Consider the following 26,746-nt stretch of genomic DNA (forward strand, 5'->3'; position numbering starts at 1 on the left):
TCTGGCTCCTTGGCAGTTGTATGATTTCCATTTTAGGAATGGACGCTCTGCAGACTTGACGCAAAGGCCGCTGGCTGAAAATAGCCACAAGACCAGCTTCTGTGAGGGGTGCAGATTCCCCTGAACGAATGCACGTAGCCTTACCTAGGCCCCCTGCAACTCCGTGTGGGGACTCCGTGTGGGGGGATGATTGTTTCAATGCCACAGGGCGCCTGTAGTAGTCGAGATATCCGATTCATCTTGAGACATCATGAAGCTTGATGGATATTGTGATTTCCAAACAGGTAAATTCCCCGATCACTTTGATTCGATCAAATGGAAAGAGATCATTTTAGGCTCCGGACTGCGGAACCCCTTTACCCGAAAGGCCGAGACAGACATCGGAAGTTGGATGTTATCCAGGGGTTATTTAATCTGTGCATTAATCACTTTCAATAAAAAAATAAAAGAGCTGACTGGATATGTAGTCAACCATCTTAAAAGTGAACAGAAGTTACTGCCTTAGGATTCAGGCCAAAACTGGCATGTCCCGCGAAAATGTCGTTTATTCTCCAGGGCTACATAACTTTCTTTGTTGAGCATTTCTCTTAGATTCTACAAAAAGGGGAAATTTAGGCGATCAAGAAGATACATAAAACATAATAGTTCGAAAAGATCATAAGCACGATCCTACATGTAATTATCGCCGGCTCGAGGAAAAACTGATATTGAAATGAATCCCAGTCATCGCACACAGAGTAATCAAAGAAAGGAGCGTGAGGTCCCGAGAAATTGGGTCATAAATGATAGACTAATACAAAATATCCAGAACATTGGAATCCACATGTAGCAAAAAGTCACAATCCAACATTTCCGAAACAAATATGCGTTCCAAATGGGAATGTAACTACCGAGGCGGATGGTTCAACCAGACAAGTTGATTAAACACGCTTAGAAGCACAACTGAGAGGCAAGTGAGCTTATATTTTAGGATCAAAGTGTCAGGACCGCACTTACATGCTTTCCCACAAGCTTGTCTGCTCTGATGGAGACACCGGCCTTATAAACACGAGGGGTCCAGCGCAATCGGTTTCCTGGGACCTCCTCCTGTCTGCTGTTTGCATGCAGGATTGGGCACGGACGCCGCGTCTGCAATTACAGTCGCCAGAAGCATGCTGCATAGAGCAAGGATGTTGCCAAGTTGGAAGTACTTCATCATGTGTAGAAGAAAAGTAGAATGCGGCGTGACGGCCCCAAGACAACAGCAGTGCATCTCTTTATTTATATTCCTGATGGAGGCAAAATTGGTGGCATATCGTCGATAAGCATTAGGATATTTCTTTTAGAGCTTACTTATTCATATGAGAAGAGTTACTTATTGAGGTACGTTTACAGGGCGAGATCAGCGTCCTGTGAGCCCCGACCAAACATCTGATGTCCGATAACAGGGGGTTGATTGGATGAAAATTTCAAAAAGTTGTGCTACGTTGTGGTAACAAAGAACAATATCGCGCCGATGAGCGGAAATCATCCCGAATGCTTGACAGGTTGTGACGCGTCTCGTCCATTTTCCTGTCCAAAATGGGGCTCAATAGAGGACATCAAACGTGTCTATAAACGACATTTGGCTTGCTTTGAGCTTGTCCGTATTACTTTTCGAGTCAGGAATATCCGGGCTTCTTGTTGTGATTAGGGATTAAATTCTCATTTTCTTTTTCATTGGTAGAGTGTACTGGTTTCACCACAGTTGACAGATAGTCAATGAGAAACTTTCGACCAATACACGCTTGTTTCAGATCTATATACATATGTTTGTTGTATGAGAATATTCGACCGCTTATGTGGCCTTGTAAAGTCTTTCCAGGAGTCCTTTGAATGCTAACTCTGAATCTATAAGGTTGAAAGGGGATTTCATTGGGTGCTGATGCACACTTTTATGATGGAAAAAGGGTATGCGATCATAAGGAGAAGTTAGAGAAGAGGGTCCGCAGGCGTTAAAATGGAAATGTGATATGTATTTCGCCAAGTACACAACATGAGTGCTGCTATTAAACTCAACGCTTTCTCAAACTACTTGGGCACCGCTATCTAAGATGTGAGTTAGCATTAGAATCACCCTTGAGTCAATTTATTTTATGTCATTGGGGATAAGTCAGAACTGAAAACAGAAAAGTATCTTATTAAACATTGTTGTATATACATATCGAGCCATTCCTATCATAACAGTCCCTTGAACGCTCACAGCCCCAAAATTCTCCGCATACCAGAGTTCTCAACGACATAACCTCCTCCCAGTCTGAATACCCCCGGGCCCTGCAATTTTGCTTCATAGCGTCCCATAGCCATTTCCGTCAAGAATGACCCCAGGTGCTCCGTTGGAGAATGCATCGACCTCATGAAATACCGTATCCCCGGGGCAAGCAAACCCAATACAAAATTTGAGACAACTCCATTCACTGGGCCAGAAGACGGGATATATGGTTTAATGGCACCGTGCGTTGCCGAATCAACGAATCCAGGCCTCACGCTATCGATCCGAATGGTCGGCTTTTGCTCTGATAGCGTTCCGAGAAGGTGTTCAGTGTCCCCCTTTACTCTTGCAAAGATCGGCGAGAATCGCCCAGGAGTCTGAGTGGCTCCTTCGCCAGATACATGGATGAATCGGAAAGGGTGATTTGATGGCTTGATTGTGGAAAACGCATTGGCAGCTGCCAGTGTATAGTCCTTCGTTATCTTGACATATTCCCTATTAATTGTTAGTTTTGATATTTATGTATGAAAGGAATCTCACGTACTCTTTGGTGACATTGGTCTGGCTTGTCCCCAGGGCCCAAACACATCCATCCGCATCTTTCAATTGATCGAGTAGCTCTGGCTTGTATGATTCAAAGTCTTTGTGGGTGATGATGTGTACTCGTGGATCTTTTGCGTCTTCTGCCATTCGCACGGGGCTTCGACTCAGGATCGATATCTTAGAAACTGCTGCGTTTTTGAGCATGGCGTCGAGCACTGAAGAGCCGACTAGCCCAGTTGCCCCTGTGAGAATAAGATGCATTTGGTAAATTATTGTAACTGCTGGAATTGATGTAAAGAGTGGAGACCTAAGGATAAAATAGGAGAGACCGTCTATTATATACCTTTGGTTTTTTTCCTCCATTCCGAATTCTTAAGTCCGCGAGAGAGTAATATTTGTGCCCAGGCGTATGCGGCTGATGCTGACAACACACTAACCATATACGGTTAGTAGATGGGGTACTATTGGGCATCCCACCAGTGCTTATTGGTTCAACCTATGGATGACTCGCCCTAACCGCATTTGGATGAAGGGACGGAGATAGAGGCTATGACTATCAGCTCAGCAGTAACAGCCCACGGGTTCAACGTTGGAAGATTATCGATTATCCCATACTAATTTTCTTCTTTCCAAGCCTCAACCAAGTCACCATGAAGGCGAGCTGATCTTTAACAATAAGCTGCCCGTCAAGCCCCAAAATTGTTATCCCCCAAAGTGCTTTGATTTGTCGATAATTTTCATTGGAGCCATTCTCAGAGGGAACTAAAAATTCGACTTTTAATTCTCTGCAATCTCTTGAAATTTGCCTGCCGTGGCTGTAGAAAGGGATTCACCGCACCTTGTTAACATAGCAACAAAATACAAAGTAGGAAAGAACGGAACGTTCCATGCTGGGAAAGTGCGTTTGCTGGGGGTATAAACCCCCCCCCCCCCCAACAATCTTTCTATCTTCCTTTCTCCTTTCTCTTTAGACGACATGCCTGGTGCCTACCTACCCACAACTAGTGTGGGAAAAGGTGATAAAATGACTCCCCCCAAAGCCCGAATTTGGAGATATTCAAGGAATTGGTAGCTCAGAGAGTCATAGGTAGAAAGCAAGCAAGATGGTTTGTGGACAATTTGCGGGTAAACTGCTGGTTAATAGCTATGCGAGGAATGGCGGGGACAAGCTTTGCTTTGCTTTTTCTGAGGCGAATATTCCCTGGCAGAATAGATTACGCTTGAAGCCTCTTAGCGCTAACAGATTCGCCATATCACATTGGCTAGGCCCGATGTCCGAACTCCGAACTCCGACTTTTTCAATGTGACGCTGACCAATAGCCTTTATAAACAACTCTGCCATTGTTGACCTTGTCTCCAGAACAAGTCTCATTCATCACTGAAATGTGGAAGTTTTGGCTTGCTACCCTATTCGGCGTGGGCCATGCCTCGCAGACTGTGCTCCAAGCGGAGCCCTCGGCGTCAGACTTCACCACGTTTCGAAGTAAGAATTCACCCCATTCGATACGCATCCGACAACAAAATGAGTCTATCTGTGCCGCGGGCTCGGCGCAGTACACAGGATGGCTAGATATTGGCCCGAAGCACCTGTTCTTCTGGTACTTCGAAAGTCAAAATGACCCCATCGCCGACCCACTAACGTTATGGATGAACGGTGGGCCCGGAGGCTCCAGTATGATCGGCCTATTTGAAGAAAACGGTCCATGTCTCGTAAACGAGTACGGGAATGGGACCGTTTACAACCCATGGGGTTGGTCTCGAAACTCCTCGTTACTTTTCGTCGACCAGCCAGCCGATGTGGGCTGGTCCTATATTGACGAGGGATACGAGGTCGCACGCGATTCTCACGAGGCCGCGGTTGACATGCACCGTTTTCTCCAAATATTTGTATCTGAAGTCTTCCCGCACAAACGCGACTCGGCTTTCCATATCTCCGGGGAATCTTATGCAGTAAGACTTGTCCCTTGTCACTTTGTACGCACCACTGACACCTCCAGGGCAAATACATCCCCTACCTCGGGGTTGAGATTGTGACTCACAACCAGGAATATCCCTCAGAGCCCCAGATCAACCTCAAGTCGTGTCTGATAGGTAATGGCTTCATGTCATCCAAGGATATCACCTTCGGGTACTGGGAGACGCTTTGCACAACCAATCCTGGAGTTTCCGCGCCCGTGTTTAACCAGACCCGGTGCGATATGATAGCTACTAATATGCCACGATGCATGGAGCTGTACGATACTTGCACCAGAAGTCCTGACGTTGCAATTTGTACGGCTGCATATGCCGTTTGCTACAAAGGAATTGTCGGTTTGTACGAGGATGAGAGCAAGAAGGGAGGCCGTAACCGCTTTGACAGTAAGATCTTCCTATCTACTACCAATTGGCCGCTTTTCTAACGCAAAGAAATCAACAGTCACTGCCCCGTGCTACATTGATGATGTCTGCTATAAAGAAGCAGGTTACATTGAGCAGTATCTGAACTCCCCTGTGGTCCGGGAAGCCCTATCGCCACCAGAAGGGGCCAGGGGGTACAAATTGGAGTCCAGCGCGGTGGTTGAGGCCTTTGCAACGACACCGGAGGGGATGACGTCTTCATCCGACCATATTATTCTCCTGCTTTCTCATGGAGTACATTTCCTAGCCTACCAAGGAAATCTTGACTTGGCTTGCAACACGGCAGGAAACCTCCGGTGGGCGAACTCGCTTGCCTGGAAGGGACAGACTGAGTTTACATCGAAGCCGCTGCTTCCTTGGACTTCAGTTGTTGCAGGACGCAATGAAACGGTCGGCACCGCGAAGGAGGTCCGGGTGCAGTTGGAGGGCCAGGCAGAGGCATCGCGGTTTGCATTTGTGACAGTTAACGGGGCGGGTCATATGGTGAGTTCATTGGTTCAGACATGTTAATCCGAGCAGATGCTGATGGTTATAATAGCTTCCTCAGAATCGCGGTGATGTAGCATTTGACATTCTGGCCCGATGGATTGCGGGTGATTCCTTTGCTTAGTTATGGAATCATGCCCCAGGGACTACAGATAGAGTGGCCGTTGCACTATCCCTTAACAAAAAGAGCCAGGATGCATCATTTGGTGTTGGTCCAAGACTTTATGTATCAGACAAAAGGCACCATAGAACTGCTACCCTTAGTCTACATAATATTCTCCAAATTTAAACAAAGCCTTGTCTAACTACGTGTATCGTGAGAGTCTTGCTCCTCTTCATACCTAAAGCTGCATGGTGGGAGTATTTCTTGTCGAGAAGATCTTATGGGGATCCTGTCTCTCTGAGAAGAACTGGCGATTATATTGCCCAAAAAGGAACCTTGAGAGACAGTCGGTTGCTGTGGGCTCTGTTCACTTTGATTCTATTGGGCAATCACGGAAACCCTATTTCTTTCTGTGATTTTGATTGGAAGGTGCGATCCAGGTGGTATTCCGTTTAGGTTTTGATTGGCGGATACAAACAGATCCGAAATCGGGTGTTTATGGGGCTGAGTCCCAAATCCTGAGAGGTGTCGCACCCTCCAAAGGCGCGGTGGCTGCGTCCCCAGAATATGTTGCGTGAGCTTTTATGTGCCTACATCCTGTTGTACAGTTATTAATTTTGCTATGTTGTTTTGCTTGTGATATCAAACGCAGGGAGATGATATTGAGCTCTTCAACCGTCGTGTATAAGAGCTAGAAGACAGTAAAGTGCCAACCAACTAACAACGAGCTATTTAACGAGCAGTATATCCCCCGTCAACTGGAAGACAGACTCCAGTTACCCAGCTGGCATCATCACTTGCCAACACAACAGCTACTCGAGCAATATCCTCCGGCATTCCGGGTCCTTTCAGTGGATGGCGCCTTTTGAGGTCTTCCCAAGGAGTCGAGTTAGTAGTTGTCTCCTTGAAGATAGCGGTTTGAGTGTCTGAATGTTTGTTAGTGAACGTTTGGCCCGTCTGGAACCAATTGACTTACAGCCAGGACAAATGGCATTGATATGAATGTTATGAGGGGCGTAATCTAGAGCCATCTGCCTCGTGAGATTACTGACAGCACCCTTTGAAGCACAGTACGATGCTAGATCGAGTATCAGTAACACTCAGATCTACAGATCGAGGGGCTAAAACTCACGGTTCTCTGGCCCACCAATCATACCCATAATAGAAGAGATATTGATGATCCAGCCCCGGTCTCCGGAAGAATGAGGTTCTTGCACCAGCATTTGAGTAAGAGCATACTTGCAACCCAGGAACACAGACTTGACGTTGACACGCATCGTCATATCCCAGGTGGTCTCATCAGTCAGATGCAGGACAGCAGGCGTCCGTGCCTCGATGCTGATCCCAGCATTATTGACCAGACTAATGGAAACCGTCAGAGGGGTTATTTCAGATCTTCATTATTGAGGTTTCATACATATCTAGTCGTCCGTATTCCTTCACAGCAACTTGGACCAAGTTTTCTATCTGCGTTGCATCCCCGACATCGGTCTGCAGAAAGGTCGCCTGTCTACCATCTTTGACAATCAAATCGTGCGTCGTAATCTCAGCCTCTTCTTGGGATCGCGCAGTGGGTGTCAGATCGGCGCAGACCACTTTCGCCCCCTCTTGGGCATAGCGAATTGCGATCGCTCGTCCTAGGCCGGATGAGGACCCAGTGACGATGGCTACTTTGTCTTGTAGGCGAGATGATTGCGGCATGTTATGCTTTCTATACGAGAAGTCTGTTATTCAAGAAGAGATAATACTGAGAAAAGAGGCGTATTGTTCGTGTCAGACGCCATGACTTTATATGCTGGCAGTTTATAGAGTTGGAAACTGGGCCGAAGTACTCGTGGACACCAGTTACCCTTTGTGAAACAAAGATGACCTATTTGAATGTTGCAGATCGTCAGAATCTGCAGACCAGATTCTCAAATCGGGCCGAGCCCGATCTCTATAGCCGAAGCCTGGGGAAAGCGATGGGATGGGGTATTGGGATATAAATAGAAGGCATGCCGAGAGGCCTCGCTTCGCCTTCCCTTTTGTGACATAAGGTGGATTAACCTTACTTTCTTTCTCTCACCATAAATAATGTGCTCCAAGTGTGGGTTTATCTTAAATCATGATTCTGAGAATGATGCGAGTTAAAAGGTGGGTAAAATGTACAGCCCGCATGTGTGCCTTGATTATGTATATCGCCGGGTTGGATGTCTACCTGTAACTCCCTTATAAATCTACCATCTTCACACAGCCACACGTGGCAATATAGCCTTTACAACTATTTTCTATATTCTTGCTTCTTTTGTATGACAGGACACCCATTCCCGCATGTCACATTCAGACTTGATGGGGGAAAAGAAGAAATTAAAAAGAGGGGAAGAAGGAAAAGAGATGTACCCGGAGCCCCGAGAAGAAAAGCGTGTGGAATAATATATGTTCATGCAAGTCACAATGTAATATATTTCTACGGTGAGCGCGAAATGGCTTTTTTCCACCTGGTGTGGACATTCCGGATCAACATTCCCCTATTTCCACCGGTTCCAGACATGATCCTAAGAAACTCCCGAGACCATAATGTCAATGGAGTCGGCAGAGATATGGCTAATTAGACAATTAAAATACAAACAATACTAAGCTACGGTAGCTCCGGCTATTGTTCGGAGTCCGGTTGGCCATTGCTACTCTAAAGGACCAATGGACGACTCCCATCCCACAGCCGGTTTCGGGATCCACCAGGTACGCACAAGACATCGCGTGCCTGAATTTAGGTAAAACCAGATGCGGAAGTGTGTGTTAGTCTTAAACAAGAGACTCAATCGCATTCGAGAAACATCACAGAATTTCAAGATTTCATCGCTGAATCTGTCGATCGCATTCCTGCCGAATTGGGAAGTGATAGTCAATATGAGCTAGCAACTTCACTAACGCAATGCACGTTGATGCACAATTATTAGACCGTATGAGAGGCTCGATAGTAATAAAAACGAGGGGTAGTGTCTAATTAATTCGAGACTTGCGTCTTAGCTCTAGGTAGGTAGGTTACATTCAACTCAACGCGCCCAGAAATTAGACTCGTCGTCCCGGGTCATACAGACACAGTTACTGGCCGCACGCGACGGTCATGTCTCGGGTGCGCCTGGGTAGTTATGTTCACTCATCTTTGATCCTATCGGGTCCTCCGAATCCACAATCCATCTAGCGCTCTAGATGGCTGTTGGCTTAGGAAACGCAACCATATTGTTCTTATCGTATTGTTCTCGGGGTGATATCCTAATGTACCCTCATCTGCGTTATCATTTCCTTAACGGTAACCCATCTCCGTAGTGCATATATATATTCGGCGACGGACCCAGCAGTGGAGACCATCGAAAGCTGCTCTGCATCTGTGTATCCTTGACTGGGTTTTTGAGAGACTCCTAAGCCACTGTCAATATGCATCTTTCTACTGCCATCCTGGCTGCGCTGTCTGGCACAGCTGCAGGAATTTTAACATCGCCATTTAAGCGCGATCTGAGGCTTTCCGCTGAGCTGGGCATTCACCCGGACATTCTGCTCAATCAAAAGACTTCGGTGCATGCAATTGCCAGTGCCCAGCGTGCCCAGCTTGATAAGACCATCGAGGCAGATTATGTTTTGGTATGTGTCTGGATTTTGTTAACTAGCTTGAGGACGGAGATAAATGCTGACAATTCATAGCTCCCGATTGATCACGGCGACTCTTCGGTTGGTACTTACAAGAACCGCTATTGGGTATCCGAACAGCATTACAAGGAGGGAGGGCCGGTCTTTGTGTATGATGGTGGCGAGGCAGAGGCCGAATCTGGAGTTCAATTTTCTCTGGGTAATTCGAGTTCGTTCTTTTATCAGCTGGTCGAGGAGTTCGGTGGAATCGGTATCGTTTGGGAGCACCGGTTTGTGTCCTGTCCCTAGTGAAATTTCGGACTCAATTAACGTCAACTAGATACTATGGGGAGTCCCTTCCCTTCAACGTCAGCCTAGACACAGAGCCTGAGCATTTCCAGTACCTCAACAACAAGCAGGCTTTGGCAGACCTACCAGCCTTTGCAGACAAGTTCACTCGTGCAAATTACAGAGAGGTGGACCTGACCCCAGCTGGAACTCCATGGGTCATGGTCGGAGGCTCGTACGCTGGCATGCGATCTGCGTTCACTCGTCATTTGTATCCCGATACTATTTACGCTGCCTTCGCCTCCTCCGCCCCCGTGGAAGCACGGCTCGACATGAGCGTCTATTTCGACCAGGTGTATGATGGCATGGTGGCAAATGGACACTTGAACTGCACTAAGGACATCAAGGCTGCACTGGAGTACATCGACTGGCAACTCTCGAGGAGCAAAGCGTCCGCGGCGGCCATCAAGCGGAAATTCTTCGGCGAAGGTGCCGAGAAAAACAGCAACGAAGATTTCTCTTCCGCGCTCGTGACAATTTACTGGCTTTTCCAAGCCTATGGCCTGGGCGGTGGCACAGGCAGTCTGGACTCCTTCTGCAAGCACATGGAGACCGATCCGCAAACTAGCGCCCCGGCGCCCCCACAAGGATTCGCCCACACCCGGGGTAATAAGTATGCCGCAGACCGATATGCATCATGGCCTGTTTTCACGCAGTTGACCAACAGCAATTTCAACACCAACTGCAGGAAGCTTGAAGCCAGCGAGCCGCTCGTGTGCGATCTGTCGGCGCCATCCACCGAGCCGGATACCATCAGCTGGACATGGCAGTACTGCACTGAATGGGGATTCTACCAGACCAACAACTTTGGACCTCACTCGCTGCTGTCAAAATTCCAGAACCTTGATTATGCGCAGGAGTACTGCAACCGATACTTCCCCAAGGCTATCGAGAAGGGTCTGTTCCCCAAACACCCGCAGGTTGCAGCGATCAATGCGGAGACCGGCGGATGGACTATTCGTCCGTCCAACGTTTACTGGAGCGGCGGCCAGTTTGATCCTTGGCGTACTTTGTCTCCCCTTGCCGCTGGTACGAGGTTAGCCCCACAAGGAGTGACTCTCACGACGGAGATCCCCAAGTGTAATGTGGAGACGGATGAGAGCACGGTCTTTGGCTACATCATGCAGAATGCGGAGCACTGCTTTGATTTCCGTACGACGTTTGCACCTGGTGCGATTTCCCGGAAATACTTTACCACTGCTTTGACAGAGTGGCTCAAATGTTTCGAAGCCAAGTAGAGATCGACGTGGTCTGATCTCATTTGGATTTCCCCATAGTTTAGCACTATTCCCCTTTTGTATCAGCTTGCGATCCCACTTTTTCTCACGTGGAGCTTTACCGAGGTTCTGAATATATATCATTTTTGGCTAAGATTCAAATTTCACATATTTAATTGCTTGTTTTTCCAATCTATGGATATTAAAACAAAATGACAGTCAGCCCTATAGTTGCCTTGGTTGCGCTGTCCGCGGCCTTATTGGTCGTGCGCTACTTCGCACAGCTCCACCACCACCGTAAACAATCCCAAGCTCTACACTGCAAACCTCCCCGTTTGGGCTCCTCGACTTTCTTCGGTATTCCAGGTTTCATTCGGTTGACCAAAGCTGTTCGCGAAAAGCGCTGGATCGATCATCTCTACAACGAATATGCTGTCTATGGAAATACCTACCAACAGAGATTCCTCTCGCAAAATATAATGACCACGATCGAGCCCGAAAATATCAAGGCACTTCTTGCTACTCAATTCAAAGATTTCTCTCTTGGAACAAGACATCAACAATTCTACCCACTCCTGGGCGATGGCATCTTCACCCTTGATGGTGCTGGGTGGTCACATGCGCGGGGATTATTGCGCCCGCAGTTTACCAGGGACCAGGTATATTATATCGGAGGATTTCCAAGGTTTATGCACGTGTGATTGACAAAGGGTACAGGTTGCCGATCTTACCATGCTGGATGATCACATCTCCAACCTGACCGACCTAATCCCCAAGGACAGGAGCAGTTTCGACATCCAGCGTTTGTTTTTCCTGCTGACCCTGGACTCGGCAACACACTTTCTATTCGGGGAATCCGTCGGCTGCATGCTCCCACCTTCTGGAAAGACCGGGGTGCTGGAAAAATGTGCTGTAGGTAGCGCCCAGGGCTTTGCGAATGCCTTCGGAATCTCCCAGGATTATCTCGCTGCACGGAGTCGCGCCCAGGGTTTGTATTGGGTTGTCAACCCCAAGGAATTCCGCGAGGCGAACCGACAGGTGCATGAAGTCGTCGATCATTATGTCAATCTCGCTCTCGAGTCGAAACGTAACCCCGAAAAGAAGGACGCCGACGGTCGTTATATCTTCCTCGAAGCCCTGGCGGCCGACACCGATGACCCCAAGATTCTACGCGATAACATGCTTAACATTCTTTTGGCTGGCCGTGATACAACGGCTAGTCTGCTGAGCTCGGCGTTCTTCTACCTTTCCCGTTACCCCAATGTGTGGAACCGCCTGCGTCGTGAGATTGTGGATATTTTCGGAGATGCGAAGAATCCGCGGTCAGGAATGACACAGACCAAGCTGAAGGATATTCCATATCTGAGATATGTGTTGAATGAAGGTGAGTCGATATTGCAGTGGATACTGTATGCTCTCCTAATGAATATCGACTAACTCCAACCCAGTCCTTCGTCTCCAGCCTCCTGTGCCTGTCAACTTCCGCGTTGCGACCAAAGACACATCCCTACCCCTCGGCGGTGGCGCGGACGGTCAATCCCCAGTCTATATCCCTCGGGGCACCATGGTTGCCTACAATGTCTTCGCTATGCACCGCCGGACGGACTTATGGGGTAAGGACGCGACTTCTTTCCGGCCCGAGCGCTGGGAGGAAAATGCTAAGCATGGTTGGGAATACCTGCCTTTCAATGGTGGGCCACGTATCTGCCTTGGTCGTAAGTTGTTCATACTCTTGTCTTTCTCCGGAGAAACAAAATTGAAAATTATTTGGGATGACTCGCTGACAATTAATTCATTAGAACAATACGCTCTCACTGAAGCCAGCTATACTCTCGTTCGTCTGATGCAGCACTTTGATACACTCGAAAACGCGGACCCCCATCCTCGACAGGAGCCTGTCAAACTATCTACCATTACGATGTCGCATGATCTTGGCGTGCCTGTTCGTCTGTACTCTTCGGATAGGATTTAGGTTTCTTTGTGTCTCTTATGATTGAATGTGTAAATGGATATTCGAAGGGAAGGATACCGGTTTTTGATGGTTTAGGGTTATGTGAGAATATTTTGGTAATCATCTTGTACATGTATAGCTTTATGTACCAGATTTTAGGCCGCGGATGCGAATTTCTCGATCGGGGTGTCGCTGCTTTATTTCAGGGCCCTGCTCACTGAGTAGCTAGCTTTTCATAGGGTAAAAGAGACTATATTACTATAACATAGCTCGCATCGCCACACTTGGACAGGTAACCCAGCAGGTATTGACCGTATATAATGTAACGTGAATGTGATCTTCCTGTTTGTATGATAGATACGACATCGCGATTTAGAATTCTTTTACTTTTATCGGTACCTCGGAACTGCAAGTAAATCGAATTGTTGTTTTTCGTTTTTCTTTTTTTTTTTCAAATGATATGATTTTCTAAGTAAATACAAAGTGGCGATTGTGTGATGTTCTATACGATTATGCGACAGCTTGCAGCATCTGCTCAAACAGCTGATCCGAATCAGGTCCAACTGGGTTAGCCAGTTCAAGCGCCTCTTTGGCCTCGATCGGTGGATAGATCAGCTTCTGATTGATATAGCACTTAATCTTCTTCGCCAAATCCCCAGTAATTTTGACCTCTAGATTCCAACCCTGGGAAATCACAGTACCCCAAGCCCCGAGATCCAGACAGCAGTTGTATGTCGCCTGCACGTACTCAGTCATCGGCTCACCGAGAAGATCGGCGGCAGCGTTGTGGCCAGACACACGGCCAAGTGAGAGTGCATGCTGGCAGGACATCAAGGCGTAGTGACCCTCTTCATCGGCGAGAGCACAGGCAGCGTCGCCTGTGGCATAAACATGCCTAACCGATGGAACGCGGAGATACTTGTCGACACGAAGACGGGACAGGCCATCTTTGTCGCCGGGGATTTGTTGTGTTAGGGGTGTAGCCTGCACACCAGCGGTCCATATGCAGGTATTTGTTTCGATGTGCTCGCCAGATGCAAGCGTTACTCCATCCGCATCGATTGATGTGACTGCAGAACCGAGTTTAAGTTCAATCCCGAGGTCTTTCAAAGCTTGCATGATAACGGGACGAGGGCCCGGTCCCAGCGCAGGACCAACCTGGTCTGCATTCCCAACTAGAATAATCTGATGATTTGCGACATGTCCCAGGCGCTTGGGTAGTTCGGTTGCGAGTTCGATTCCCGTAAACCCAGCACCGCACACCACGATGGTATCACGAGCAGGGCTTGCTGGAAGCGAAGACAGGTTCTCGAGATGGATCTCGAGCTTGGTAGCAGAGGCTAGAGAATCAATATCAAAAGCATGTTGCTTGATCCCTTTGATTCCATCGGGTTGTACCAAACGACTCCCAGCTGCCAAAATGAGACGGTCGTAGTTGATGGTTGATTCCATGCCATCAGCAGATTGGACTTTGATGGTGTGCTTCTCAGTATGAATGATATCTGCGCATCCCCGGAGGTACTTTATTCCTGCCGCTTGGAAAAGAGCACCAACAGCATGGGTCATGCTGGACGCTTTGGCCTCATAGAGTCGTGGGCGAATAACCAAGGATGGTTCCGGGGCGATGACCAAGACCTCAACAGTGTTCTCATTCTTTGTGAGGTTTGCTAGTCGTTTAGCGGAGAGTGCACTCCAGACGCCGGCAAACCCAGCGCCAATGATGACGATTTTTTTGGGCATGATTTCGGTTGTTGGAAGTACACGTGATTGGCAGTGAAGTATATTGTTAAGTGATGCAGGAAATCTGTGTCTAAACCCCTAGCTGTTGATCGGAGTTTTCGGCGGTTTTATATGTTCTTGTATATCCGGAGCACGATCCGGGATTTCAACGGTTCCCGAAATACCCGGGAACATAGATAGCCTAAGAACAACATCAATAGCCTAAGAATATAAATAGCCTAGGAACTGTAAAAAGGTGCAGGCGGGTGTCGGTATAATCGATTCATACTGTAAGGGCACTGCACAGGGGTCGTGTTAGGTCGTGTGCCAAATCCTGTACAGACTAGCAAATAATAATGATCGGCCCAATAGATGATATATTCACACCTCCGCCAAGCCGGGAGAATTGCCTATTCAGGGAGTGTGAATAGCCTCGATCTCAGGTTTACAACTTTTTCCTTTCTATATTATTAGTTATTCCGTGCCGAAAGCGGTACAATAGACTATATCCTAGAATCTAAAAGCGGTTAGGATCAAGGCAAACTAACATCAGGTCAAATTAAGGCCAAACTAAGGCATTAAGGCACCATTGTATGCATTAACTAACTAACTAACTAGTTAACTAACTAGTTAAATCCGAAAGTAACCCTAGCCACTATGCCCCTGCGTAGCTATAGAGGTGCATCTTATTGGGGTGAGCTGCTAGCTTAGCTGCTCTCCGACTTTCATCAGGTGACGCTCAGTGAGCACCTGGGCACCTGAAGTTCTTGAGCTTATGTAACAATTTCAGCGAGCGAAGAATATGCCATGCGCTGCTAGCAATGCGCTAGCGGCTAGTCCCAAATCCTAAACCGAGGGCCATGCTATGATCAGCCATCAGCCCACTAAGTTCTTCTTAACTTTTACAGATATTTACAAGTGGACAAAGTATTATGTCCTCAAATTCCGAAGAAGACGATCTGTCCTCTTCGCTAGATTACGGAAATGATACCATTCTGGTTGGCCTAGAGGATGTTCGTGACTTTAATGTGGACAACGTCCTCCCTCTCCCTGTCGGCGACATTCTTAAGATCACGAAATGGCTGAAGCCAACTGAATATGACCTGGAGCGAAGTGAATACTCCAGACATCACCTCTCACATCTCGCGGGGACAGGAAAATGGTTCACATCCACAACAATCTACCAACAGTGGCACCAAGGCGACGAAAATGGACTCTTGTGGATCAAGGGTATTCCAGGCTCCGGAAAATCTGTATTGGCTGCGTCGATTATCAATCATCTACGAAAGAATGACATTCCAGTGATCTTCTTCTTTTTCCGACAGATCATCGACGCCAACCATCAGCCCCTGGCTGCATTGCGGGATTGGCTATGTCAAGTCCTAGATTACAGCCCTCCCCTACAGGTCAAGCTGAAAGAATACATTGATCATCGGCGTAATTTGGACAGCTTGTCTCCAAGCGATCTCTGGAACGATCTTAAGCTGGCACTGGCCACATTCCCCAAGATCTACTGTGTCACCGACGCCTTGGATGAGATGGACCAGGGGAATGATGAGTTCCTCCACACTTTAGTGGAGTTGGGCCAGTGGCGCCCGTCGAATGTCAAAGTTTTGATCACTTCACGTCCAGTATCAACGGTAGAGGATTCGTTGAGATCATTCTCCATTCCTCAAATTCGATTGGAAGAGACACTCGTTGATCTCGACATCGCGGCCTACGTACAATACAAACTTCGTCACTCATCGGTCGCCCCTGAATCATGGAGTGTCATAGAGGAGGCAATCCCTGGTCGGGCCAATGGGCTCTTCTTATATGCTAAGCTTTCAATGGATGCATTTCTTGAGCCAGGCGCGGACGCAAATGAGGTGCTCAAGAGGTTACCGGCTGACCTGAACGTTATGTACAATGATCTGCTGCATGAACATGCAAGACGAGCGGCCGTCCCAGAGGATTTGCAGCTACTTGTCCTGCAGTTTGTGACCCATGCCACACGCCCACTCCGAATCCTCGAGATTGCTGAAATGGCGAAAAACGTTCAAGCTTCTACAGACCGCACTCTGAAAGAGACGAAAGACTTGGTCCGGGCCGCTTGCGGCCCTCTCCTCGAGATCCTTCCTGATGAAACTGTATCGGTCGTTCACCACTCATTCACCGAGTTCTTGAAAGGGTTCACTCGCCTCAGTGAGTCGGATGATAAGACATATCCGATCCTTCAGCCGGGCTCAACAAACAAATGTCTGGCCATTGCGTGCTTAGACTATCTTCGGTCCGGGTGCCTGATCCATCGAGAAATGAAGGAAGCATGCAACACAAATAGATATAAATATCGACGCCCGAAAGCTGAAGAGCACTTAGAGCTAAAACTCCGGTTTCCGTTCTTAGTTTATGCAGCTGATAATTGGTACATCCACGTTCATCGTGCATTCCTCGCGGGTGAAGATATGTCACTTGTCTACACGATGCTTGATACTTTCTTTGCGGACAAGCAGATGTTCACCGCCTGGCGAGTTGTGGCCTGGCCAACACATGAAACCCGGGGTATCACCGCGCTTCATGTCGCTGCTTGGGCTGGTTTATCCGAATACATCTCACACTTGCTTGAGAGGGGGGTAGCATAGAAGTGCGAGATGCTTGCCAAAATACACCTTTGTACTGGGCTGCCACTTCCGGTCACCATAGCGTGGTACAGGTGTTGCTTGCCAATGGAGCTGATCCGAACGCAGAACAAAATGAGGGATACAGATCACTACATCTGGCAGCTCAAAAGAATCATGCTGAAGTGGCCAAACTTTTGCTCGCTGCAGGCGTCGACCCACTCACTCCGAAGACGCAAGACTCACCTTACAGGATGTGTGGGAATCAGCCCACATCATTTGGACATACGCCTCTGATGTATGCATGTCATAACGGCCACGTCGGGACGGTGGCCGAGTTTCTACCCTTTTTGAGAAACAGTCAAGGTTATCACCAAGCCCTTCACTGGGCGGCGTATCGGAGGCAGTGTGCAGTGGTCGAGTTGATCATTCAATATCCAGGTGTGGATCTAAACGCGAGATACCGAGGAGACACTGCCCTTTTTACGGCCTGCTTGAAGGGAGATGAAAAAACCATTGGTGTCTTGTTGCGAGCGGGAGCTGATCCAAACATATTTTGTGAACACGCAGGAGGCGAGTTTGATGGTGAAATGCGGTCCATACGCGTGTCCAGCAATCATATGGATGAAGATCCTAAAAGGGGGCAGACCGCTTTACATGTCCTTTGCAAAACTGACAGAGGCATGCGCTCTCCAGCACTCTCATCAGCGTCCGTAAATTCTCTGCTTCAGGCAGGGGCTGATATTCATGCACGAGGTCCTAAGGGCCAGACGGCCCTGCACTATGCCTGCAAATACCAAAAGGCAGATGTGGTCAAGAAATTACTCGAAGCTGGTGCAGATCCTACGGCAGAAACCGATTCTGGGGCCACACCATTGCACACAGAAGGGCAGAGAGATAAAGAGCTGCTTCCTTTGCTTTTGGGCGCAGGGGCGGTCGATATCAACAAGGTCATTGGAAAGACCGGGAAAACTCCTTTACTATGTCGGCTTCAAAAATATCATATAGAAGGAGCACTTGCTTTCTTGGAGTACATGCCTGACGTGAATATTTCTGACATCAGGGGTAATGGTCCGTTACACTATGTTTTCGCGGCGTCTCACAACGTCCACGATAAGATCTATCCTCGTGTTATCGACACCTTGATATCTCTGGGCGCCAACCCAAATGCAATGAACAATGAAGGCAATACACCGTTGCATGCCATGAACGACAATAATACCCCGTTCATTTCCAAGCTCTTAAATGCTGGGGCAGAACTTGAAGCTCGAAATCACGATGGCCAAACAGCTCTTTTCAAACATGTGATTAGAGATAAAGAACCCGTCGAGACACTGATTGCTCTAGGCGCTTGCCTAGATACGCGGGATTCTAATGGCCGAACTCTCTTGCATCGGTGTTGCAATGATCCCACTCGCTTGGACTATCTGATAAGTCTCGGCCTTGATCCCTTGGCCACAGATCATCAAGGCAACTCTCTTTTGATGGAGGTTGCTATCAGCAACGACGATAACCAGCCTGCTACCATGGATCATCTTATAGGCCTGGGCTTGGACATAGATCTACCAAACCATCGCGGCAGGACCACTCTGCACGTGCTGTGTGCTAGGGCGCAACCTGCCAGGAACTCACCCCCATCGACAGATGAACACAACCTAGATTACGTCCTTGGAGTCTGCAAGAACCCGAATCCCAGTGACTGCGACGGCGTTCAGCCTTTACACCTGGCTAGTACAATATCCGAGTCCTACGTTATCAAACTTCTCAATGCCGGTGCAGACATGTTCAAATTAACACATGAAAGGATGTCAGTGCTGCATATCGCAGCCCGGGCCCGCCAGCCCAATATTGTGGCTCTTTTCTGCTCTATGTTATCAGAACTCGGAGTGCAAGACCGGACTGTATTTTTGAACCAAAAAAACAAGGAAGGAAAAACAGCCCTTCACTATGCTTGCCGTTCGGGTCGCCCTGAGACCGTTCACGCATTGCTTGAAGCCGGCGCAGATCCCAACATATTGGACAGTGGAGACCGATCGCCTTTCAGGACATGTGCCGAATTTGAGACAGAAGAACAACTATGGAGCGGTTATAAGAGGATAGCGCAGATGGATCTCCTCCATGCAGCCGGCGTTCTAGTCGACGATCACGAAAGGCCGTTTTTTGACCCTCCTCATAGCGATGGGCATTACCGCCAGCAACATACGGAGAATGATACAGTTCGTCTGGATGAGATTCTGGATTTACTTGTTTGCCATGGAGCCCTCTCATCCGGTAAGGACTGCCTTCAAAATGCGTTGAACGATGCCATTTCGAATCGGGACGAATACACAGTGGATTGTCTCTCGCGACTACAATGTCGTATTCCCGACTTGACCCCATGTCGCCCTGGCGGTCTCGACTATCTCATCTGCAAAGGCCGCCTAGATGCGACAAAAGAGGCATTGAGAAAATATGACGGATTTGGCGATGATAGCTCTAAGGCTTCTGGACTTGATTACACCTACATGACAGACTTGATGTTCACCAGGCAGTACGACTTATTTGAAGAGGGAGTAAAGAGGTTTGACGTATCAAAGCTGAACTACCCTGCGACCTCATTGTTGCATTTTCTCGCGGAATGGGGTTACAGCGAAGTGCTGAATCGTGTTTGCAATAAGGATGCTGCACTGAGGTTTGATGACCTCCACTGGCGTCGAGAAGCAGAAATAAAACTAAAAGAACGTCATATAAAGACCCTACTAGTTACTGCGTGTGATCGCGCTTTGCCTAACATGGGTGTGGTGGAATTACTTGTTGAGAAGGTCGGTGTCAGCCTCAACGCACAATGCATTGAAAGCCCCTCACGTGGAGATTCCAAAGTGGCCGGAGGGGCCCTACATAAGCTTGCGCTTGGGCGCAGCTGGTGGCATGTCTACAAAGCATTGCCGTATTTGATCAAAAAGGGCGCGAACCTTGAGCTGCGTGGTGAAGATGGAGTGACCCCGTTACACGCAGCCTTGCATACTCACCAAGCACGCGGTCCCTTCCACCTAAATGCCGCAAGGATTCTCATCGAGAGCGGGGCAGATGTCAATGCCATGGACGCCAACGGAGAGACATGTTTGTCAAAAGCTGGCAATGACCTAGAGATGACGAGACTGCTCATGGCGCATGGCGCCCAGATTACCGCAGCCACTATATTCTCTGCAATTGAATATGGTGAATGTGAGATACTGGAAGCATTGCTGTCACAGGGGGATTACGCGAATCTCAGGCGATCTGAACTAGTCAATCATCGACAAAAAGGCAACACTCGCACCAATATTCTTGATTCTGAGGTCCCACCTCTTCTCTTTGCTAGTGTCCCTGCACTGCAATCCACTCAGTTTGACTATACCAAGTTAACCGCCCATCCAAACGCTTTGAACGACAATGAACTCGACAGCCGTATGATGACAATACTGCTCAATCATGGCGCAGACCCGTTTGCTACATATGTCGGGGATCTCTCATCTAGACACAGCATACAGGAATCCGATTCAGAGCCGGACGAGCCTGATGTTTCACATCCGCAAATCGATCTCCAAAGAAAAACTGTCATCCATGAAATTTTGAAATCTGGGCACTTATTCCTGCCATTCTTTCAACTGCCATCCTTGCAGCTTGAACAACGTGATTCAAGCGGTTGCACATTGCTTCTTGCGGCTTCCCAGAGCCAAAAGATAATGAAACCCAAGAAACCCAAGATGGATATTGAAGCTGGGACAACCATTGCGAAAACGGCTTTCCAAGAGCTCATAGACCGCGGTGCTGATGTCATGGCACAGGACAACGATGGCAATACTATGCTGCACCATCTTTCTCCTCCGAGAGGTTTCTTCTATATTACTCCTTTAGAAGTTGACTCAGAGCTGTTCACAACTCTGAAGGAAGTTATCATAAAGAATCCGGGACTCCTCCATCAGCGCGATCGGAAGGGCGATACATTCTTTCATCGCACCATGCAGCTAGAGAACTTTGATCTTATTGACGATCTTCTCAAAATGGGGGCTGATCCTCTCCAGCCAGACTCCAATGGAGACACAGCGCTTCATCATTTGGCCAAGTACCTCAAAGAGGGTAATTCACAAGCTCACTTCAAGCGATTCCTAGAGGCGGGCGTGGATATCAACGCTCGGAACCACCAGGGCGACACACCTCTCTTCAAATATATTCAGAACGGTGTGGTAGCTCCTAGCCCCAGCCGGACTGAACTTTTTGAGAAGGAGGATGACCTCACCGAGACCGTCTTCGACCTTCTCCAAGAGGCTGGTGCTGATTTTTTCACACAAAACAATGATGGCTCCTCATTGCTCCATTTATTGGCCTCGAAGAAGGAAGGTGCTGGGTATGGGAACGAATATCCGTACAATGTGGTCCGACGATTTAAAATTCTGATGGGTCGTGGACTTGATCCTATGATGGAGGATTCACGCCAGCGGACGAGTTTGGATGTTGCTGCTGTTTGTGGCAGTGAGCATATTATGAAATTGTTTGCCCGAAAGCCGATGGAGTAAAAATGGCGTAGGGGAGCAATATCAGGGACGTCGCATTATCCAGATTGAAATAATTAATTCACGCTACATCCTTGGTTATACATAAAAAGGTGTTCTGTACGGTTGGGGTGTAACAAAGTCACTGTCGTCGTCGAACTCGATGATGTCGTGGTAGGGGAGCTCCAGACCCAGTCGCTCATCTGGATGAAACAGCATCCATTGAGCGAGTTTGTTGCAATCCAAAATGTGGTCCACGTATTTTGCCACATCAGCTGGGTCATAAATCCCCTATGCCGGTCGGCCGAGTCCGGCTTGTCGTAGATGGTATGGCAGTCTCCGAACGCCAGTGCGCCATAACAGATTTTGAACTTATAGAGAGAATTGGTGTGACACTAGTGTATCCAAATGTAGAAAATACTCTTATTAACCATTATGCTACAGGCAAAATCTGTTATGGTGCACTGGCGGTTGGAGACTGCCGTAGTAGATGGTCTGTTTTGGTGCCATGTTAACTGATGACGGTTATCTGTGGGACGAAGCCTATAGCAGAGGTGACTGAGAATCACGGTCATGAAGGTCTTAAAGATAAGGCCGTGGAAGGAGCGACCGGACTAAATATATCAGACCTTAGAACCCTTTCTGTTCTCTCGTTCTCTCTTTCTTGGATAATCTCACTTCCCTCTCACTCCTATCTCACTTCAGTTATCAAAATTCACAATACTAGACCCCAATTACGACTACCCTCCTTGGCCAACACTATGACGGCTATCCTAATATTTTCAGTCACCTCCGCTAGCCTTCTCCTTATATCGCCTTCCTAATCTAGCTACGCAGTCGAATAGCCTTTTCGACCGCAAATAGCGAAGATTTGGAGTTATCATAAAATGGGTTACCTTAGGTTTGCATATCTTCCTTCGCTTTCTTAAGACTCTTTCTCAAGATCTTTTAAGCTAACTGCGCTTCTCAGCTTAGCAACCCTACATAAACACTCTGCACATAGGAACTGATGAGCGCCCTTGGCGACTTGGTCACGGAGACGCACGCCGTTCTCCTCGATAACTATGTCTTCTTGCGGTTCCTAGTTGGGGCCGAAAGGTTGCGCGAGCCTGTGGTTCGCACAACGATCGGCATCAACTCTGAGCTATGGAACGAGCGTATTAGAGGCATTTCTCATTTAGATATGTGTGTCTCTTCTCTGCCCGAGTGCACCCTGTATTTAATCACGATCCCATGGATACAGTTCTCAAACCGTGACTCGTATTTGGAGTTACTGCACCAACTGGCCCTCCGGGGGACCCCAGCGAGAGCCAGATGACATTTACCATGGTGTGCCATTTATCAAAGTCGCTGAAGGCTACATTGATAACTCCCTCGATATCTGTGACGATGATGATGCTAGATGGTTCCACTGTATGGACCTGTACGGGATCAGTAGCGAGTTGCAACAAGCGATCATGGATCCAAAATTTCGCCATATCCGCTTAACTAAATCTAGAAAGTTCTGGGCTCAGAATACTTCCAAGTTGCGATATAGGGGCCTTCAAGCAGTATAAGAAGCCTCTCGTGAACGTGATTAGGCTAGTTGACGTGAAGCTTCCCGTCCTGGACAGTCTAGTGGTTCCAGACAACGATCGATCTCGGATCCTTCAAGGAAGGTCCCTTGGTTGTCATGCGAAACTGCCTTATCGCAAGTTGCAACAAGTGCAGCTGCAAATGCCCCGGGCTACACGACTCTATATAAGGGAATCGACCAAGCTCGGGCCAATAGCCTCTTCGACGATAATGACAGGGTTCACTTTGGATGTCTTATGTCTACCCCACCGACTGATTTCTCGAGAAGACATGGAGATATCTACCTCGATGTTGATCGAGAGGTGGCTGAATATTATGCCTCCTATGCTAAACGACGTAGCACCTATAACGCGATTATTATCATCCATGTCACTATCCCAAAGTCTGTCATCGAGTCCCTTCCGCCAGCCGATATTCAGACTCTCTATTGACCGAGTGCAGAGTGGAAATCCCATATCTTTCATAGTAGACGGGGAATCAAGCTCCCATCTGAACTCTGTAAATATCAACTAGCTAAGCTTGGTATTGGCACTATCTGTGGTGAACCGAACTTGACTTTTGCTAATATGCAATCTCCGGATGAAGTCACGGAGCGAATGGTTCTCAAAACCCAAGATGGACGTAACACTGTCCAGTACATTTTCAAAGGCGATGATGGAGAAACCTTGTTGGAGTTTAGCAGCGTCGCGGTCTTCCCTTTGACGACAGTGGAGTTTGAGACTTGGCATCACACCGTCTAGTTGTTTGCGAAATCGGTCTTTATGTTAGTATTAATTATCAATGGAATTAATCGGACAAATTTGTCAGTTCACAAACCTCTTACTCCCGGGGAAATTGTCCGAAACTGTCAGCCGGAGTTTCCCCGTGGTTTTGCCGTTGGCTCATGGAAACTACCGAATGCGTCCAAAGAGGAAATGAACATCCCAATTGTCTCCAGATTGAAGAAAATGATATTTTTATTGGCTCCTGCTCTCAATTAATCTCGGCCAAACTTATTCTCGGCATATTAGACATATAAAAGTGTGTATATCCCGGGGAAATGACAAGGATTATCCAAGATCTACACTATGAAATTGTCAACTGCAATCACCGTGGTTTTAGCAAACCGGGCATTTGCTAGCTTCCACAAATCCAAAATTGACTATAACTCCGCTCCCCCGAACCTTTCTACTTTGGCAAATGCATCTCTTTTCGAAACATGGAGACCCAGAGCTCATCTGCTCCCTCCATCTGGGAAGATAGGTGACCCGTGCGGGCAATACACCGATCCCAAGACTGGTCTCTTCCATGTGGGCTGGCTTCACGATGGAATTGCAGGAGCTACAACTGATGATCTCGCTACCTATAAAGACCTCAATCCTAATGGAGCCCCATCGATTATCGCGGGGGGAAGAATGACCCCCTTGCTGTTTTCGACGGCTCGGTTATTCCAAGCGGTATCGACGGCATGCCAACTCTTCTATATACCTCTGTATCATATCTTCCAATCCACTGGTCTATCCCCTACACCCGGGGAAGCGAGACACAATCCCTGGCCGTCTCCTATGATGGTGGACGCAACTTCACCAAGCTCGACCAAGGCCCGATGATTCCCTCGCCTCCGTTTGCTGTCAATGTCACCGCTTTCCGTGACCCCTACGCTTTCCAGAGCCCAGCTCTAGACACAGCTGTCAACAGTACCCAAGGAACCTGGTATACCGCCATCTCTGGCGGTGTCCACGATGTCGGACCTTGCCAGTTTCTCTACCGTCAGCATGACGCGGATTTCCAATATTGGGAATATCTCGGGCAATGGTGGAATGAGCCTGTCAATACGACTTGGGGAAATGGTGACTGGGCAGGCGGATGGGGCTTCAACTTTGAGGTTGGCAATGTCTTCAGCCTGAATGCAGACGGGTACAGCGAGGACGGCGAAGTCTTCATGACTCTCGGTACAGAGAGTTCTGAACTCCCCATCGTTCCCAAAGTGTCTTCGATTCATGATATGCTGTGGGTAGCCGGAAATGTCACAAATGATGGCTCCGTCTCCTTCAACCCAACCATGGCGGGTGTGCTTGACTGGGGGTTGTCGGCGTATGCTGCTGCGGGCAAGATCTTGCCAGCGAGCTCTCAGGCAGCTATGAAGAGCGGTGCCCCCGATCGTTTTATCTCCTACATCTGGCTTACTGGAGATCTATATGAGTTGTCGAAAGAATTCCCTACCGCTCAACAGAACTGGACAGGCACTCTCCTGCTGCCGCGGGAGCTGAATGTTCGCACTATCCCCAACGCGGTGGATAACAAGCTTTCGCGTGAGTCCCTGGCATCGTGGCGTGTGGTCCGCGAGGGACATGGTCAAATTGACCTCGAAACAATGGGAATCTCAATTGCTAGGGAGACTTACAGCGCTCTCACATCCGGCTCATCTTCTGTAGAGTCTGGTCAAACGCTATCGAAGGCTGGCTCGGTGGCATTCAACACCTCACCCTCCACCAAGTTCTTCGTTCTGACAGCGAATATCTCTTTTCCGGCCTCTGCTCGCGACTCCGGTATTCAATCTGGCTTCCAGATATTGTCCTCCGGTCTTGAATCTACAGCTATCTATTACCAATTCTCTAACGAGTCCATCATTGTCGACCGCGGCCACACAAGTGCCGCGGCGAAAACGACTGATGGAATTAGCAGTGCCAACGAGGCGGGCCGTCTGCGGCTCTTTGACATCTTGCAAAATGGACAAGAACAGATTGAGACGTTGGAACTCACCGTCGTTGTGGATAATGGTGTTCTTGAAATATATGCCAATGGACGGTTTGCTCTAAGCACTTGGGCTCGGTACGTTTATCTTATTTTCAAAATATCGGACAATAACTAACCGCGTGAAGGTCTTGGTACGCCAACTCGACTGAAATCAACTTCTTCCATAACGGCGTAGGAGAAGTGACATTTGGAGATGTGACGGTATTTGAGGGACTGTATGACGCCTGGCCACACAGGAGGTGAACAGCCCCTTGATGCCATATGACGATGGTCTCGACATGCTCCTAGCTCTTCCAAGTGATACAGTTCAACCATTCAGGTTTAGAGGAAAGTCATTTTGGTTGATACCATTGTCACCAACGTCACATAGATAAGTTATATAGTCTATTTATTTGGCAAAGTGACATCAAAGAAAAGCATCTTTAAAGTGATGCTTGAAACGAAGCTGAGACTAAATTGCAACGAGATGAGCTTGTAACGTCATGACGCTCTTCATCTAAAACAACAAACAATGAGATTAAATTCGGCCCTGCCTTAGCGTTTATTAGTGCTGACATTATTTGGGGGCCAGAGAACCCTTGAAGAGCCCACGTCAAATCACTATGTAGATCCCATTGTTAGTTATCCACCTCAGCTCGACGATCTGAAGCCTACCCCCAAAGGTTGCGTCATCGACAGGCTTTAACACCAGATGTTCCATTGAAACTTCTTCTATTGGAATATGGACAGT

The 26,746-nt window shown here is 48.0% G+C and overlaps 9 protein-coding genes across 9 annotated transcripts; 6 read left to right on the forward strand and 3 right to left on the reverse strand.

Annotated features, from left to right (window-relative positions):
* Positions 1–2,049: 2,049 nt before the first annotated feature.
* N7517_003307 (putative nucleoside-diphosphate-sugar epimerases) lies at positions 2,050–3,034 on the reverse strand (the record flags this gene model as incomplete). Its single annotated transcript, XM_056721037.1, has 3 exons — positions 2,050–2,063; positions 2,244–2,725; positions 2,775–3,034. 3 exons carry the CDS (start codon positions 3,032–3,034, stop codon positions 2,050–2,052), a joined length of 756 nt encoding a protein of 251 aa, XP_056585172.1.
* Positions 3,035–4,156: 1,122 nt separating this feature from the next.
* Positions 4,157–5,780, forward strand: cp8 (putative carboxypeptidase Y; the record flags this gene model as incomplete). Its single annotated transcript, XM_056721038.1, has 4 exons — positions 4,157–4,723; positions 4,771–5,131; positions 5,190–5,653; positions 5,709–5,780. 4 exons carry the CDS (start codon positions 4,157–4,159, stop codon positions 5,778–5,780), a joined length of 1,464 nt encoding a protein of 487 aa, XP_056585173.1.
* A 711-nt stretch (positions 5,781–6,491) lies between these two features.
* Positions 6,492–7,460, reverse strand: N7517_003309 (SDR family NAD(P)-dependent oxidoreductase; the record flags this gene model as incomplete). The annotated part of the gene is made up of 4 exons (XM_056721039.1): positions 6,492–6,685; positions 6,736–6,837; positions 6,892–7,121; positions 7,177–7,460. The coding sequence occupies 4 exons, from the start codon at positions 7,458–7,460 to the stop codon at positions 6,492–6,494; spliced, it is 810 nt and encodes a 269-aa protein (XP_056585174.1).
* Positions 7,461–9,173: 1,713 nt separating this feature from the next.
* N7517_003310 (putative serine peptidase, family S28) lies at positions 9,174–10,948 on the forward strand (the record flags this gene model as incomplete). Its single annotated transcript, XM_056721040.1, has 3 exons — positions 9,174–9,377; positions 9,438–9,652; positions 9,703–10,948. 3 exons carry the CDS (start codon positions 9,174–9,176, stop codon positions 10,946–10,948), a joined length of 1,665 nt encoding a protein of 554 aa, XP_056585175.1.
* A 191-nt stretch (positions 10,949–11,139) lies between these two features.
* N7517_003311 (cytochrome P450) lies at positions 11,140–12,899 on the forward strand (the record flags this gene model as incomplete). The annotated part of the gene is made up of 4 exons (XM_056721041.1): positions 11,140–11,586; positions 11,645–12,311; positions 12,376–12,642; positions 12,727–12,899. The coding sequence occupies 4 exons, from the start codon at positions 11,140–11,142 to the stop codon at positions 12,897–12,899; spliced, it is 1,554 nt and encodes a 517-aa protein (XP_056585176.1).
* Positions 12,900–13,388: 489 nt separating this feature from the next.
* On the reverse strand, positions 13,389–14,618 carry N7517_003312 (NAD(P)/FAD-dependent oxidoreductase; the record flags this gene model as incomplete). Its single annotated transcript, XM_056721042.1, has 1 exon — positions 13,389–14,618. The coding sequence occupies one exon, from the start codon at positions 14,616–14,618 to the stop codon at positions 13,389–13,391; it is 1,230 nt and encodes a 409-aa protein (XP_056585177.1).
* A 911-nt stretch (positions 14,619–15,529) lies between these two features.
* Positions 15,530–21,729, forward strand: N7517_003313 (uncharacterized protein; the record flags this gene model as incomplete). The annotated part of the gene is made up of 2 exons (XM_056721043.1): positions 15,530–17,171; positions 17,204–21,729. The coding sequence occupies 2 exons, from the start codon at positions 15,530–15,532 to the stop codon at positions 21,727–21,729; spliced, it is 6,168 nt and encodes a 2,055-aa protein (XP_056585178.1).
* Positions 21,730–22,714: 985 nt separating this feature from the next.
* Positions 22,715–23,261, forward strand: N7517_003314 (uncharacterized protein; the record flags this gene model as incomplete). The annotated part of the gene is made up of 2 exons (XM_056721044.1): positions 22,715–22,890; positions 22,949–23,261. The coding sequence occupies 2 exons, from the start codon at positions 22,715–22,717 to the stop codon at positions 23,259–23,261; spliced, it is 489 nt and encodes a 162-aa protein (XP_056585179.1).
* A 1,086-nt stretch (positions 23,262–24,347) lies between these two features.
* On the forward strand, positions 24,348–26,259 carry N7517_003315 (glycoside hydrolase family 32 protein; the record flags this gene model as incomplete). Its single annotated transcript, XM_056721045.1, is given in 3 exon segments — positions 24,348–24,703; positions 24,715–26,091; positions 26,142–26,259. 3 exon segments carry the CDS (start codon positions 24,348–24,350, stop codon positions 26,257–26,259), a joined length of 1,851 nt encoding a protein of 616 aa, XP_056585180.1.
* Positions 26,260–26,746: the final 487 nt, after the last annotated feature.

The sequence above is a fragment of the Penicillium concentricum genome, assembly GCF_028827145.1.
Source record: "Penicillium concentricum strain IBT 3081 chromosome Unknown utg000001l_segment0_segment0, whole genome shotgun sequence".
In the NCBI taxonomy this organism is placed as follows: domain Eukaryota; kingdom Fungi; phylum Ascomycota; class Eurotiomycetes; order Eurotiales; family Aspergillaceae; genus Penicillium; species Penicillium concentricum.